Raw genomic sequence first — 14,912 nt, 5'->3', positions numbered from 1 at the left:
GGAAGTAACCCATGTCTAGAAAGCAGATCCTCCTCTCCAAATATGCTCTACTTAGGCCACCATTAAAGTCAGTCAGGACAGTGGTTGCCACACAAGCATGAAGTCCTGAATTTGATTCCCAGAACCCGCACAAATAATCCAGGCACAGTGGTATACATTGTGCCCAGCCCTGGAGAGGTGGGGACAAGAGGAACCCTGGTTCGCTGCCAGCCAAGCCTACTTGGTAAGTTCCAGGACTGACAGGTGAGCCAGACATAGCGGCGCACATTTGTACCCCAGCACGCGGGAGGCAGAGACAGGTAGATCTCTGTGGATTTGAAGCCAACTTAGTCTACATAGAGAATTTCATGCCAGCCAGGGCAAACACAATCTGTCTTTATTCCCAGAGCAATACTGGGAGGAGCCACCTGGTTTCAGGAAGCCCTGAGCCCTGTAACCAGCTTCCTACAGGAGAGGACACTGGCAGGGAACCATTGGCATCTGAGTGGGCCACACTGTCAGCAATTAGAGGTAATACCAGTCAGTGCCTCTGCACTGAGCCTCAATGAGAACAAACAGATGCATATTTCATATTTCCTAAGCATGTCTTAGTCAGCCAGAATTCCTCCTCCCAGGTGTGTCCAACTTGCAGCCCACCAGGATAGCTATGAGTACCCCAACATATATCATCATCAAGTTACTTAAAATGTTATGGCATAGTTTTGGAATTTGCTGTATCAACCCTGTTGGTAATAGCATCTGCCACAAGGCGAAGAGCTGGGCATGGCTGTGAGCGTCAGCTTTGCCTTCTTTTCCTACTGAGTACTTCTCCTCAGATACTGCTTCGTTCATGCAGTCTCTCCCCAAACAGTGATGGGGTGTGAGTTCCATGTGATCACCATTTGTTTCCTGGGTTCACTCCCTCATGAGATGGACCCAAAAGCTTCTTTGGCAGGCACTCCGTCAAAACCTGAGCCCTCGTGAATGTGTGAGGCTACAACTGTGATCTGATTCTATGGACAGATCTACAGAAGAAGTGTGTGCTAACAGCAGTCAGGACATAAAGCAAGACACACTAATGATTCCATTGGGGGGAGGGGAGGCCAATGCTAGGGGTTGTAGGGGGATATTTAGAAAACAGTTCCCCAGTCCAGCTTGTTCCAGGCAGCCATGTTCCCGCTGCTCCTTGGCTCTGACCGGGGCTCCAGCTAGATAGATGCGCAGGCCCTGGCACCCACAAGATGCCAGTGTGGGGGATGGCTCTGCCAATCCCCTACACTGCATCCACAAAGTTCGACTGAACCCCAGACAGTATCTGCTATCCTCGCAGTACCCGGTAGAAATGAGACTCTTAAAGCTTAATGATTATCTAAAGGATTTATATGTTTAGAACTGCTCAATCAACAAGATGCCCTCACAATTAGAGTTGTTACCCAATATCTAACCTTTTGATAGAAGTTGCTATCCAGGACAGCTTTTGACTCATCCGTGGTTCTCCATGGCTAAGAGCCTCCTTCTTCTCCTCCCCTTCCTATATTTCTCCCCTTCCCTTCCTCTTTCACTAATCACTGAGCTCCACTGTGAATACAATGTAGCAGAATAAGTATCCTGCTACAGGGGGTGTGAGGAATATCCAATTAAAAACTGTCAGAGGCAGGATACAGATGGGGCCAGTCACTTTCGGAGCGCTGTAAGAGCTATGGGAGACTGGTAGAAAAGCTTACAGGTAGTGGCAAAGGCAAGAATGAGATTGTGGAAGATGAAACCAACTGATCCTCGTGGTTCACAGTGAGGTGTATGTGTGCCAAAATCAACAGGGGAGCAGTCACTGCTAACATGAAGTGTCTTCATTAGTGTTTCCATCACTGTGACAAATACCGCGACAGGAAGCAAGTTATCGTTGTGGTGGAACACCTTGATGGAAAGCAAATTATCCCTACAAAGAGAAATGCCACAACCAAAGCAAGGTGGGGAGGAAGGGGTTCATTTGGCTTACACTTCCACACCATAGTCCATCACTGAAGGAAGTCAATGCAGGAACTCAAGCAGGGCAGGAACCTGGAGGCAGGAGCTAATGCAGAGGCCATGGAGGAGTGCTGCTTATTGGCTTGCTCCCCATAGCTTGCTCAGCCTAGACCAGTGGTACCCAGGGATGGTACTGCCTACAATGGGCTGAGCTGACCCCCATCAATGACTAATTAAGAAAATGCCCTACAGCCTCAACTTACAGAGGTATTTTCTCAACTGAGGCTTCCTCCTCTCGGATGACTCTAAATTGTGTCAAAGCTGGACGGCACAGAAAGTGAGTGGTGGAATGAAGTAAGGCCCACCCAAGAATAGGAAGAGGATCAAGTCAATAGGAAGAAATGCTTGTGTTTATTTGATCTCAGCAGTAAGCAAGTAACTGTCGGCCATCTTTAGAATATTTATGATGATGTATGTTTAGAATATTCATGGAGGTCTATGGAGAACAAGTTATGGTTGGTATGATGCTCCAAGTTAAGGAGTTCCAGCTGGGCATTTGCATGGGTCAACAGGAAGGAGGCATTTCTAATTTTAATGGAGCTGCATTCTGAGAGATTGCTTGGAGGATGGGAAGTCTGAGTATGGCTGAATTGGGCAGGTGCCTCAGTTGGAAGCTGTTACAGGGTCTGCGAGCCTACAGCTGGAGATCAGAGAAGAAATGAAGGAAGAGGTCTGAGAGAGCAGGCACACTGGGAGCAATGAGAACACCCTAACTAGAGACCATCGTTCCATGGACTTGTGTCTTGCTCATTCTTCCAACACCTTAGGACAGTCAGCCATCTAGAACTCACTACAAGACACAGCCCCTGCCCTCAACCATTTATGGCTGCTAGAAGGGCAAGATAGTGTGGCCAGTGTGAGGGGGAGTGCGCTCTAGATACAGGGGAGTCTGTAAGAGAAAAAGATCCTAGTTTCCGGGATCTATGCTGGGGTAGGGAAGTCCAGAACAATCTTCCACAGTGGGGATAGCAAAAGTATAACTAAGAGGTAAGATACCACCAGTCAATGCCTGTTGGGGTTCTTCAGATTTAATCAGTCACCTGTGAATAGAGTTTGAGCCAGAACAGCTGACTTGAACCAGCCAGCCAGAGTTCAGAACGAACTAGAAAGAGTGAGTTTATTTAACAGTAAGCCTATGAAACAGCAATTACATCAGGTGAGTGAAAGATACTTTTTTACAGGGTGTAAAGATACTTTTTAACAGGGTGTCTGCTTATGTGAAGAGCAAGACAGGAACAGACCACTTGGGCTGCTGGAGAGATCCGGGCAGAACCTGTCACATACGGCTTGGTTTGAGACTCAGTACTGGTTCTGGAGCCTGATATCCACTTGTAACTCTTCATCGGCAATTGTTTTTCCTTCTTCTGCCAGGCTCATGGGAGTCGATTCAAACTGTACATTTTTGTTTGCTTGTCTTTTGGACAGGGTTTCACACAGATCAGACTGACCTTGAATTCACTCTATAGCTCAGCATAACCTTGCAATCCTGACCCTTGTGTCTGTGTCCTGGGTGCTGGGATTACAAGAATGCACCACGACTGATACTCGATGTTTGTAGTGCTAGGGTCAAACTTAGGGCTTGCTGCTACGGTTAAAGTACCAGCAGAGCTCCATCCCCAGCCTATCAGCTGGAACCCTGCGAATCAGTGGCTCTCCACATAACAGAACCTTTGAGCATTTAATAGCACAATATGTGTGTCCCCAAACACACTCAGAAATCAGCTCATGGGTTTACACATTAAAATAGACAGCGGGCTCTTTTCCCGAGTCTAAAACTGAGCTGGCCTCAAGGACAGCCCCTTTAGCAAATGTCCCACATCCCTGGTGAAAAGCAGGCCAGGTATCACCTTTCCAGGGCTGGAGTCAGCTCATTGCTCTGGGCTCTGCTCTGCCCATCTCCTAGAAAGAAAATGAGCCTCAACTCAGACATCTCCCCGAGAGGAGGAGGCAGTGATGCGGGTAATTGAATGCATTGTTTTATATCTGATTTGATTTATATTTAATTTATTTAATTTATGCTATAATACTTTTTTTTTCAGTAGATTTATTTTCCTAATTATGTGTTGCGCTGGCTAATATTAACACTATTTGTATCCCCAGGGGATACACAGAATGGAAGTAGCGGGGGTGGGGGGAGACTATGAATCATCCATGTATATTACACCAGCAGTTTTTAAGCTATTTTTAGTAGTAAGTCTCTCCGAGACCGTATCAATTCACAGAACCCAAAGTGCAACAGAGGTAACAGAGGATCTGGTCTAACAGGAAGGGAGTATCTGATGTACGGTGAGCTATGCTAACTCGTCCACATCTGGTGCTGCAACCCCACACTACCTACCGTCCCCAGGAGCAGGGATACCAGTAGAAAATACACTATTCCAGTTACACATTGACAGGAGTTCCCCGTGTTTCACTAACATATTAATCATAATAAATGACCAATATCTCTTCAGATCTTGGTGTGGTGATGCCTGCCTGTAATCCTGTAAGGGGAATCAGAAGGTTCAATCCCTGGCTTCATAGCACATTTGAGGCCCACCTGGGCTAAGTGAGATGATCTCTCAATCAACAACTGACCATGAACTACCCTTCAGATCATAAGGCACTGCAGAGACTCAGAAGTTGTCCCCAGATAACCTCTTTTACAAACAGTAACCTCTTCATTCACAATATCTGTCCTAGGGAGTCAAGCCTGGGGGTAGTCTGGTCTTATGCGTTGGTCTGTTTTTGTTAACCTATGTTTTCTTTACTTCTCCTCTTCCTCTATCACTTTTCCCTGACTCCCTGCCTGTTTGGGAAGTATAGATCCTTTAGGAAGTGGAGCCTTGCTTGAGGAAGATACATCCCTACCTGTGGGTTTTGAGGGTGTGTAGCCCCGCCCTACTTCCTGTTCTCATTCTCTGTTTCCTGTGTCTGGCTAAAATGGGACTGGCCAGCTTCCTGCTTCTGTCTGTTGCTGTGGATCCCCCACCACAATAGACTCTATCCTTCTGAAACTGTGAGCTAAAATACGCTGATTTTCCTCGAAGTTGCCTTGTCATTTCACCACAGCAATAGAAAAGTAATTACAGCAACTCCAGATGCTAAAGGCTCCAGCTCACAAGTCTTGCGTTCCTGTACACGGATGTGTGGCCACACTTACTTCCTTGGCAGATATTTGCCTACCATACCAGTTCTTAGAAAGCAAAGTATTGAGGAAATGAGGGAGGAAAGAAAGAGGGAAGGAGGAAGGAGGGAGAAACAGAAGGGGAGGGAAGGAGGGAGAGAGTAGGAGAGAGGAAAGAAGGAGAAAAGAGAAGGAAATAGTGGGAGGGATGAAGGGAGGGAGATGGGCAAAGAAGGGGGCCGGGGAAGAGAAGAAGGTTGGAAAGAGGAAGAGGCTCTACCAACATAGTCTTGGCATCAAGAAGTCTCATCTTCCTCCAGCTGACTTCAGATGCTTTCAGGCCTAGGAAGAGAACCCACTGTCCCTGTCAGACCAGGCAGGTTCCCAGGCAGAGACAAGGAACACAAACAGAGCCCAGAAGTGAAGGTTAAACAGCAGCCACCCCCAGAAATGGGGGTGCAAACTGGAGACTGCTCCCTGGCTGAGGGCTGCTTTGCTTATTGTCCTATTTGGTAGGTAGGTATCACCTCCCCTCATCCCCTGGATGCTTCCACTCACTCATCTTGGGGATTCGCTGCCACAGCTCCCTGATGCAGAGGTCTGTCTTCCAACGCCAGCCTTGCTGTCTCCCTGAGTCTCCCCACTCTCTAATATGGTGTGTATTTGAAGGACAGAGTTGATGAGTTTTGTGCCCAGCCAATTGTGATCTGCTGGCTTCTGCTAATTCAAATCTCACTTGCAAGAAGCCCTGGCCAGTTGTGGGACTCTGACTTCACTGTGATCTCTGAGGTACCCTGTGCGGCACCCCCCAGGCCACCATCTCACTGCAGAGCCCCTGGTCAGTCAACTGAGGAGGAAAGAGGCACAGCAGGCCTGGCTTCTGCCTTCCCAGCACCCTCCCCAGCCCAGCTGTGCCACAAGCATCCAGACTCTCCGAGCGAAAGCCAGCCAGATTTGCTATAAGCAAGGATTGGAGTGTTTCACAGTTTATGCCAACAGTTTGAAAAAAAAAAAAAAAAAAAAGATGCGACATGTTTCTTCCAAATGCACAACCAGAGACAGGTCATCCATAAGCTGCCAGAACACATTTCACACAAAGCATGAAAAGTCCCAGGAGCAAGTGATGAAGGACCCAACCACAGACCAACGTAAGCAGCCAGGCGTCCCTAAAGAGTGCCAGAAAGCCTCGCACCAGCCTGCTGTTGTTATTACTACAATTACCCTCATCTGGCTATATAGGGAGCCAGATGCATGCTAGCCAAGGTCCTGGGCTGCCCTCCCCTGGAGTGTGAAGCACAGCGGGGGGGGGGAGGAGCATTGGGGGGTACAGCTGGCAGCACTGGAGAGCAATGAGCTTGGATCACCACACCCCTCCTCCTCATATGCCAAAGAGGCGGAACACCCCTTCTCCCCTCAGTGCACAGACGCAGCCCTCAGGAAACAGTGGGAACTCACCCACTCCTCTGTCCCCTCTTGCTCATTCCTCAGCAGCCTGCTCCACCTTCACACCCCAGCCCCATGACCTACAGTGTGAACAGAGCTGGTCTGGGATGGAATCAGCTTCAGGTTCCTTCTAGACACCTGCATGAAAGGAGGTCTTGCAGGACAAAAGACAGCCGCCAAAGCTGGACAGACGACTCTGTGGTAAAGGTCACTCACATGGTGGCTCACAACTGCCTGTAAATCCAGTTCCAAGGACCCAGTGACCTGTTCTGACCTCCGTGGCCACCAGCCATGCATGTGGTGCACAGATATACATGCAGGTAAAAATAAACCAAATAAATAGTTTTCAAAAAAAAAAAAATTAGCCGGGCAGTGGTGGCGCACGCCTTTAATCCCAGCACTTGGGAGGCAGAGGCAGGTGGATTTCTGAGTTCGAAGCCAGCCTGGTCTACAGAGTGAGTTCCAGGACAGCCAGGGCTATACAGAGAAACCCTGTCTCGGAAATAAATAAATAAATAAATAAAAATAAATTAAGTCAGGGCTTGTTTTCAAGCCCAGGGGTTGAGAGTTCAGGCAAGACCCTAACTCTCTTTTGAATTTAATTTTTAATTAGCGTGTGGTATTTTCACACATGCTTAACTTTGCTTAGTCCTCTCCGTCCCAATCTGCTCCTCATGATCCTCCATCTTGTTAACACCAGCATGAATGAAGACATCCCCAAAGGGGCACATATGTCCCTTCCTTTGGCCATCAGATTTTGGCTATCAGGAGTGTCACACTGGGAGAAGGAGAGGGCTGGAGCCATCCAGAGGGAGCTTGTCTCTTAGAGAGATGTTATATGGCTCTGGTACCTTGTTAGACTACTGTGCAGGGCAGACTGGAGCTGAGAGGACCACACTTAACCAGCACTGCTTAGCTACGCACACCCGTGCCCTCCATAAGACAAAACCTCCTGTTAGGACCCTCACGATGGACTTGGGGTCATTGGACCTCACTGTTCTTTTACTGGGTCACACTGAATAAATCTTTCTCTGCTGTCGTGATTACTTGTCTCTGTAACTACCCTACTGAGAACTGGTGGCTCGGCTTACTTAGTCTGTTATGGCTGCCAAGGCCCAACAGTTGCGGTCAGATTCTCCATGTTACCCCCACCCCCATGCTCACTGCTGGAACCTTCCCTCCCCCACACTCTCCACTTCCATGGAGTCCGTCAGGGCTGGGGCCTGTTCAGGTGTAGTAAGAATGGCAGGGCTGTGCAGAGGCAAAAGCATCTGCAGGAGGACCTGATTGAGGACTGCCTGAGAGACCAAGGATTGCCAGTGCAAATAATGCCAGCCAATCAGAAACTGCTGTTTAGAAGAGACGCTTTCTTGGGACCAATGGGGCACAGGTGGAGGGTATTAAAGGAGCTTGCAGCAGTGTTCAGAGGAGCTTGCTGCGGCTGCTCACCTGCTCCCAGAGTCTGTCATTGACTCTGTGCCAACTTGCCCCCAACCCCCAAGAGCAGAGAGCTGTCTAGGGCACAGGCAACATTCAGGACCAACAGCCCCTTTTTCATGACTGCTCTTCATGCCTCCTACCAAGAGCCTTAAATCTGCAACCCCCATAAGAGACCCCCACCCCCTACCCTCACCCCCAGAGCCCTGGTTCCTGGAGAATGGCAGGCACTATAATTCTCATTTCCCCAAGGAAGTCTACAGGGTTAGGTTCCCAGACTCCAAGATACCAGAAAGCTAAAGGTGGCACGTGCCCAGCCTGTAATAGTTACCTTAACTAAATTATAACTCCTGCCCCTCACCTTCTCGGTCAGCTCACACATTCCTTCCCTGGAAAAGCAGGACCCTCCCCTCGCCCTGCCACTCAGGAATTAGCCTCAGCCTGGCTGCAGGTCTGAGCTGTAGACTGTTCATCAACTGTGTAATGACCCACCTTCCTCTGAGACCTGCAGGTGGACACATGCTGCCTCAAGGGTCCATGCTCTCCTCCGAGCCCCTGCCACAATGCTGCCGTTTATATTTAAGACATCTACCCTAAGAGACAATCACCTTCCCTGTGTCTTATGCATTTTCTTGCCCTCTCCACAACCCCTTCCTTAAAGCCCCTTCCCAGCTTCCTGGCCTATGACCTCACTCCCACATAAATACACATATATGGAAATCAGATGCTAGGATCCACCTATAAGAGAGAACACACAGTACTTGTCTTTCTGGGACATCACTTAACATGCCGTTTTCCAGTTCCTTCCATTTGTGCCTATACATTCTGAAGTTTCATTTTTTTCTTTATAGCCAAATAAAAGCCCATTGTCGATGTACCACAGGCTCATTACCCAACAGAGCCACAATGACCATGGATGTGTATCCCTGCGGTAGGAAGCAGTCTCTTGGGTCAATGCCTGGAAGGAAATACTGCTGGGTCATTTGGTCTTTCCATAATTAGCTTTTTGAGAATCCTCCACACTGATTTCCACAGTGGCTGCACCAGCCCGCCTTTCCGCCAATGGTGAATGAGGGATCTGTTTTCTCTACAGCCTCAACATTGTTTGTTGCCATTTCTCGGTAACAAGTCTGACATTTTATGTGGATTCTGTGTTTCTGTGTCCTGTCAGCTTCCTGACTCGGGACATCCTGATCCTTCTGGTGCTTAAACGTTGTCTCCTTGAGCTGCTGTGATTGATGGCGCCAGAGGAGAGATGGTTTCTTTAGGGGTGAAGTCTCCCTCAGGTTGCCTGTGCCTGCCCATAACCCTCGTACTCACATGTATACAGGCAGAACTTAGGGGATTTGATGGGGTTTGGGTTTCATTTTAAGGACATAAAGTGTTGGGAAGACACTGGGAGAGATCCAGGAGGATTTGGAGGGGACAAGTGGGAGGCAGTTATGACCAAAATATATCCTGTGCACTAAGAATTTCTCAGAGAATATTTTTTTTAGAGCACTAGATGCCCATCAAGCCTTGGTCAGCTTCCAGCCAGCACAGGTTCTCCAAGCAGCATGCGGGGATAACCCTGTCTTTGGAAGTTTCTGGGTAAGTCCTGGCATGGTTCACCCATGGGAAGACCCTCCCATCCTTTCACTTGCTTGAGGCCAGAAAGCACCTGGAGTCTGAAGCTGGTCTCCACTGATATGTAAGAGTGCATTCCCTGTGTCTCCAAAATGAGGTTTGAACCTCTGAAGAGCAGTGGGAAGATCAGAGCGGCCTGAGCTACACAGTGAAACCTGATCTCAAAACAAGTCAATCAGTCAATAAGGAACAAGCTAGTAGATGTGTATTCCACAAGCCCCGCCCCCACAATGTAAAACACAGGAAAGACTCACTTTGTGATAGGTGAGACAGCAGGTTTGAAAATCCTGAGCATGTGTTGCTTTCCTGTTAGGACGTTGGGCAAACTATACACTTCTCTTTTAATTATTAGCTTTTCTAATCTTCTATTCGCTATCTGAAAAACAGACAGGCAAATAGATGCATCCCACAAAGTGAAAGCACCAGGGCATATGGTGACTGCTTAGTCACCGACAACCCACAGTACAAGGTCGCCCATTCAGACCATTCATCTCAGTGCCTATGAAAACACTGGTTAAGTTGTCCTTTGCTGGTTTGTTTGTGGGGATCTTTTTTTGTTTGTGCACATGTACATACATGTACATACATTACACACACACACACACAAGCCAGAGAGAAAGAGAGAGAAAGAAAAGAGAGAGAGATCAGGCGTCTTCCTCAATCACACTCACAGGGTCACGAGCTAAGCTGGCTGGCCAGCAAACCTTAGAGATCCTCCCGAGTCTGCAGCCCCAGAAACCAGGTTAAAGGTATGTACCCCTGCGCCCAGATTTTTACATGGGTTCTGGGGGTCCAAACCCAGGTCCCCTTGCATGTGCAATAATACTTTGTAGGCGAGCATTACCACAGCCCAGGGCACAGTCTTTCAATGCCACGCCCTATCCCTTGAATAGAAGTGGAATCTGTCCCTCTCCAGATGACTGTCTTCACCAAAAGCCAGTGTCACTATCTCTAATTGAATTCCAAATATAAGAGGGAGGGGGAGGGAGGGAGGGAGGGAGGGAGGGAGGGAGGGAAGGAGAGACAAGCCAGCCCCTTGGAATGGTGGAAACTGCCTCTTGGAGAGGTGACATTGCTGACAGTTAGGGATTGAGTGGACCAAATACCAAATAACTCCCAGCGCTCATGGTTAACCCTGCAGGCAATCTAATGTCGAAATACCTCCACCCCTTCCACTCATCAAACAGACAGCCTGAGAAGGACCTGTGGACAAGGGACAGCAAAGTCATCTCAATAACTGGTGAGAGAGGTAAAGCTGGAAACTCAGTACCTCCTGAGGGTTTCAGGTGGCTCCACATGGAAGGGAGCCTGGCTGGCGTAGGTCAGGGTCTCTCCCAAAGCCCTGCTGACCTCCTGCAGCTGGCCTGGGGACAACTGGGCCACCAGTGCCGTCCAGTCACAGCCCTGCCACTGGAGCAGTGTCTCCTGTTCCTCCAACTCTTGGCTCAGCTGCTGTTCCTTTGCCTCCAGCACAGACATCCTTGCTTGGAGAGCTTCGATTTCCTTCTGCAGAGAGAGGGGAAACAGATTTCAGCCATTAACCCTGCTCTGCTGACAATGAGAGCAGCTAAATGACAGGGGGCCATATGCATCGTATTCTCAAAGCCCACCTACCCCGCCCTTCTGAGGCAGGCAAATTCCAGAAGTTTGCTGAACTGGAAAAAAAAAATCACGCCAGCTTTATGTTTTTGATGAGCTGGCAGGAAGAAAAACATTGCCTTCCTCTGAAGCATTAAATATGGACAGGTGCGGGCCAAGGTTTTGATTTGATAAAACCCAGTGAATTGTGTATTGCTGGCTTCCCTTCTGGCCAGCGAGTGAGGGTGTTAGCAGCTCACACCCCACACCTAGACGCCAGCTGTGAGCCAGGAGGAGAAAACCCTGTCCATAAACCACGAGAATTTAGGATGCACAGAAAGACAGGAGCCTTGGCTTGTCACAGCAACCGGATTGAGAGCACAAGTCAGGCCTCAGAGTCTAGTGTCCTTTAGAATGTCGGACAGTTTAGCTCCCAGGATCGGTGAGGTGACTCTGTCAGCCAAGTGCTTGCCATGAATGCATTAGGGGCTACTTCTGATTTCCCAGAACCCATGTGAAAGCCAAGGTCCCACAGAATGAATCCGTAACCCCAGCATGGGGTTGGGGGGGAGCAGAGACAGGAGGATCCTGGGGACTTGCCCGCCAGCCTAGCCCAGTCAGTGAAATTTAGACTTAGTCAGTGGCTCTGTGTGAAAAATAAGGTGAGGGAGATTGGAGTAGGTGTCCGACATCAACTTCTGTCCTCCACATACATGTGCGTACAGCAGGGTTAGGTGATGTGGAGGGCATTGTGTTATGCCACAGGGATGTCATAGAAGACTGATACTGTGATATTCTACTTAGAAGAGATTCCCAGAGTAGAAAGGAGATTGGTGTGGGGTGAGGAGTGGGTGGGGGTAGGAATGGGGATGAGGGTGGGGTGGCAGGGGACGGGGAATTAGTGTTTATTGGGGAGAGTTTTGTGATTGGATAGTGACGATGGTTTGGGCGTGTGCCTAACATTACTGAATTGATCACGTAAAATGGCAGAGATGCTAAATCTTATGTCTCTTATCCATAGTTTAGGGCAACTTGAGCTCGTCTTCCCAGTACGGGGAGGCTGAGGCAAAAGCATTGCTGTAGGTTCAAGCCTGGGCTACAAGATGAATCCTGGGCTAGCTCTGGCTACTGAGTGAAATGTTGTCTCTGAAAAACAAAAACAAACAAAAGGGGGGGTGGGGTAGTGTGGATCTCAAGGGCAGACACAGAGCCTGTGGGCTGGCAGGAAGTTCAGGCTGCGGGTGTTCGAGCTCATCTCTCTCTTCTCTGGGACTGCAGGTGGGAGCAGGAGGTAGCTGCATGTGGAGAATCTGCTCCGTGGGTGGAGGGAACATTCAGGAGATAGGGAGATATCGGGAATTAAGCTGTGCTCTTATCAGCTAGGAACAGTGAGGGAACAGGGGCGTGTCCCTCAGCAGAGCCTGGTGCTGTGTTCAGACGCCTACGCAGAGAGATGGCTATCTGCCCAGCACGGAGCACAGGCTGTTCAATCACCTGCTGCTTGTTTATTCGTTGGCCTGGAGACAGATGATAGTTACGGATTAACGTAGATTCTGGGTCAATCAATTAGTGCAAATTACATATGCGTGCGTGCCAGTGCATTTGTGACTGCCCATGTGCGTGTGCGTGTGCGTGTGCGTGTGCGTGTGCGTGTGTGTGTGTGTGTGTGTTTGAATGTGGGCACATCTGTGGTGCAGTGTCCTTTCTCAGTAAGCTGAGTGACAGACCTCTGCATCCACAACACATTTTGCTTGTCTATCGGGTGATGGCCTCTTGGGCTATCATCTTCTAGAGTGATTAGATGCCTCATTCGGCCTGTCTCTCTTTTCAGGTGTGTATCAACAGTGGGATTGGTGGCTGGGTGCTAAGAACTCTATTTTTAAGTGGTTGGGGAACTGCAAGACTGTTTTCCATGATGATCCAACATCTTATTCTTTGGTTAATTTTTTTCCCACTTTCATATGTGTGAGGTGTGTATATGTGTGCAGGCGTGTGGGTTCATGTGTGTGCATGCATGCAGAGGCCCAAGGTTGATGTTAAGAATCACATTGGATGGCTTTTCCACTCTGTCCATTGAGGCTTTTCCCATGAATCCCTAGTGCTGCTGGCTGGTGCTTCACAGGCTCCCAGTTCCTGTTCCAGGCTCTAGCAGTCCCTCACCCCGACCCCTGGCCGCTTCTTAGTCCCTGCCCCGATCTACTTCAAGACTTCCAGAGCCCTTTCCTGCCTCTGCTCTCTCACCTTGGAGCCTTATTCAGAGTTCTAACCCTGGACACTTCCTGGCCAGATGTCACCACTGCTGTGAGCCAAGCATGACCTCCACATACCTGCTGGTCATTACAGATGCAGCTTCATACCCGGGCTAGACTTAAAACCATGTCCCTTAACAGTTGTTTCCCAGAGTCCACCATGGTAGGAATTCCCACAAAGCATTCCCAGACACACTGGCTGCTGCAGACAGAGAGCAGAGCCAAAAGTCCTGACTCCCATAATGCCATGCAACTGCAACCCTGTCGTGTGCAAAGGAGTGGCCACCCCACCACCTCTGCTTTGAGTCCTTGCACCACAGCCAAGCAAAGGCCCCTTCACCGAGTCTGACTTACATGGGTAAGAAATAGCCCACTCCCTCTCTGGAAGATTCTATATGGCTCACCTGCAATTGCTGTTTCTCTTGAAGAAGCCAGTCCCGTCTGGTGACGGATGCAGGCAGGCTATCCTGGGCGGTGGTCCTCAGCTGTCCAAGTGGAGCTTCTGGATCATCGCCACCAGCCCTTCAAGTAACAGACATGCATTAGTAAAGATGTGGAGAAACAGACATGCGTAGGTCTACAGGTACTTAAAGAGACGGACGGCACAAAGCTCTGGACGCAGGTCATCTGGGTACTTACAGGGATGGATCCTGTCATGCCCTAATGTACATTTCTGTTTCAACTAGGATCTGCTGGGCCTTTTTTCCCTCCAACCAAGTTGCATCTATCAAGCCTGTACTTCCATGTGGCCTAGCCCACGGCCACCCGGGGTATAGACACCTGACACATAGTTAGCTCAAACTAAACTGCCCTGGAAGCATAAAATACAACCTAATTTAGAAACCCCATATGGGGCCAGGGAAAGCACTCGCTTGGCATGGATGAAGCCTTGGGTTCCATCCTGTTTCTCCTTGTTCTTCCCCTTCTGTGGCATCCCACCCTCCTCCATGGGAAAGTCCCCTGCAGGGCTCTTCCCAGGATGGCAGGCAGAACACAGTTCACAGAGGTCAGGGTCACAGTGAGAACCTGGCTTAGCCTTTCTCTGTCTTTGAACTAACCCCTCCCTCTGAACCTCACAGCCTCTTCATACTGGACTACCTGGGGAAGACAGTAAGTCACCCTGTCCTTGGGTGGTTGCTAGGGACCTCCAACATCCTACCACACGCACCAGTAAAGTGAACATTGGACCTGTCTGTGGGCACAGTCCTACACAGAATGAACATGAATACAAGACTGCAGTAGAGTGAGCCTCTTGCTCTGTAACATGATTCTAAAACACCCTGGCTTCCAGCAGTTGTAGAAAGAGAGTAGAGGCTTCCTCAGGGCTCCGAGCTACTACAGGCTCTTCAGGCTTGACTGTGAGTGTCAGAGGAAGACAGAGATCCTCTAGTGCTAATGTCCCCAGTGAGTCAGGGCTCAGCAAATACCTGCTGGATGGCTTAATGAACCCATAGCCTTAAAAATGGGGA

The 14,912-nt window shown here is 49.2% G+C and overlaps 1 protein-coding gene across 2 annotated transcripts in view; it reads right to left on the bottom strand.

Moving 5' to 3' along the window:
* Positions 1-14,912, bottom strand: part of Disc1 (DISC1 scaffold protein) — a 215,724-nt gene that overhangs the window by 125,571 nt on the left and 75,241 nt on the right. For both annotated transcript variants that reach the window (XM_034522637.2, XM_076916049.1), the window contains exons 5-6: positions 13,848-13,965; positions 10,887-11,122 (exon numbers count right to left, since the gene is read on the bottom strand). In XM_034522637.2, coding sequence (XP_034378528.2) covers positions 10,887-11,122; positions 13,848-13,965 — 354 coding nt within the window. The remainder of the gene's footprint in view (positions 1-10,886; positions 11,123-13,847; positions 13,966-14,912) is intronic.

The sequence above is a fragment of the Arvicanthis niloticus genome, chromosome 18 (genome assembly GCF_011762505.2).
Source record: "Arvicanthis niloticus isolate mArvNil1 chromosome 18, mArvNil1.pat.X, whole genome shotgun sequence".
NCBI lineage: Eukaryota > Metazoa > Chordata > Mammalia > Rodentia > Muridae > Arvicanthis > Arvicanthis niloticus.
The sequence above is the reverse complement of the archived record's forward strand: the minus strand, read 5'-3'. Positions and strand labels throughout refer to the sequence as shown.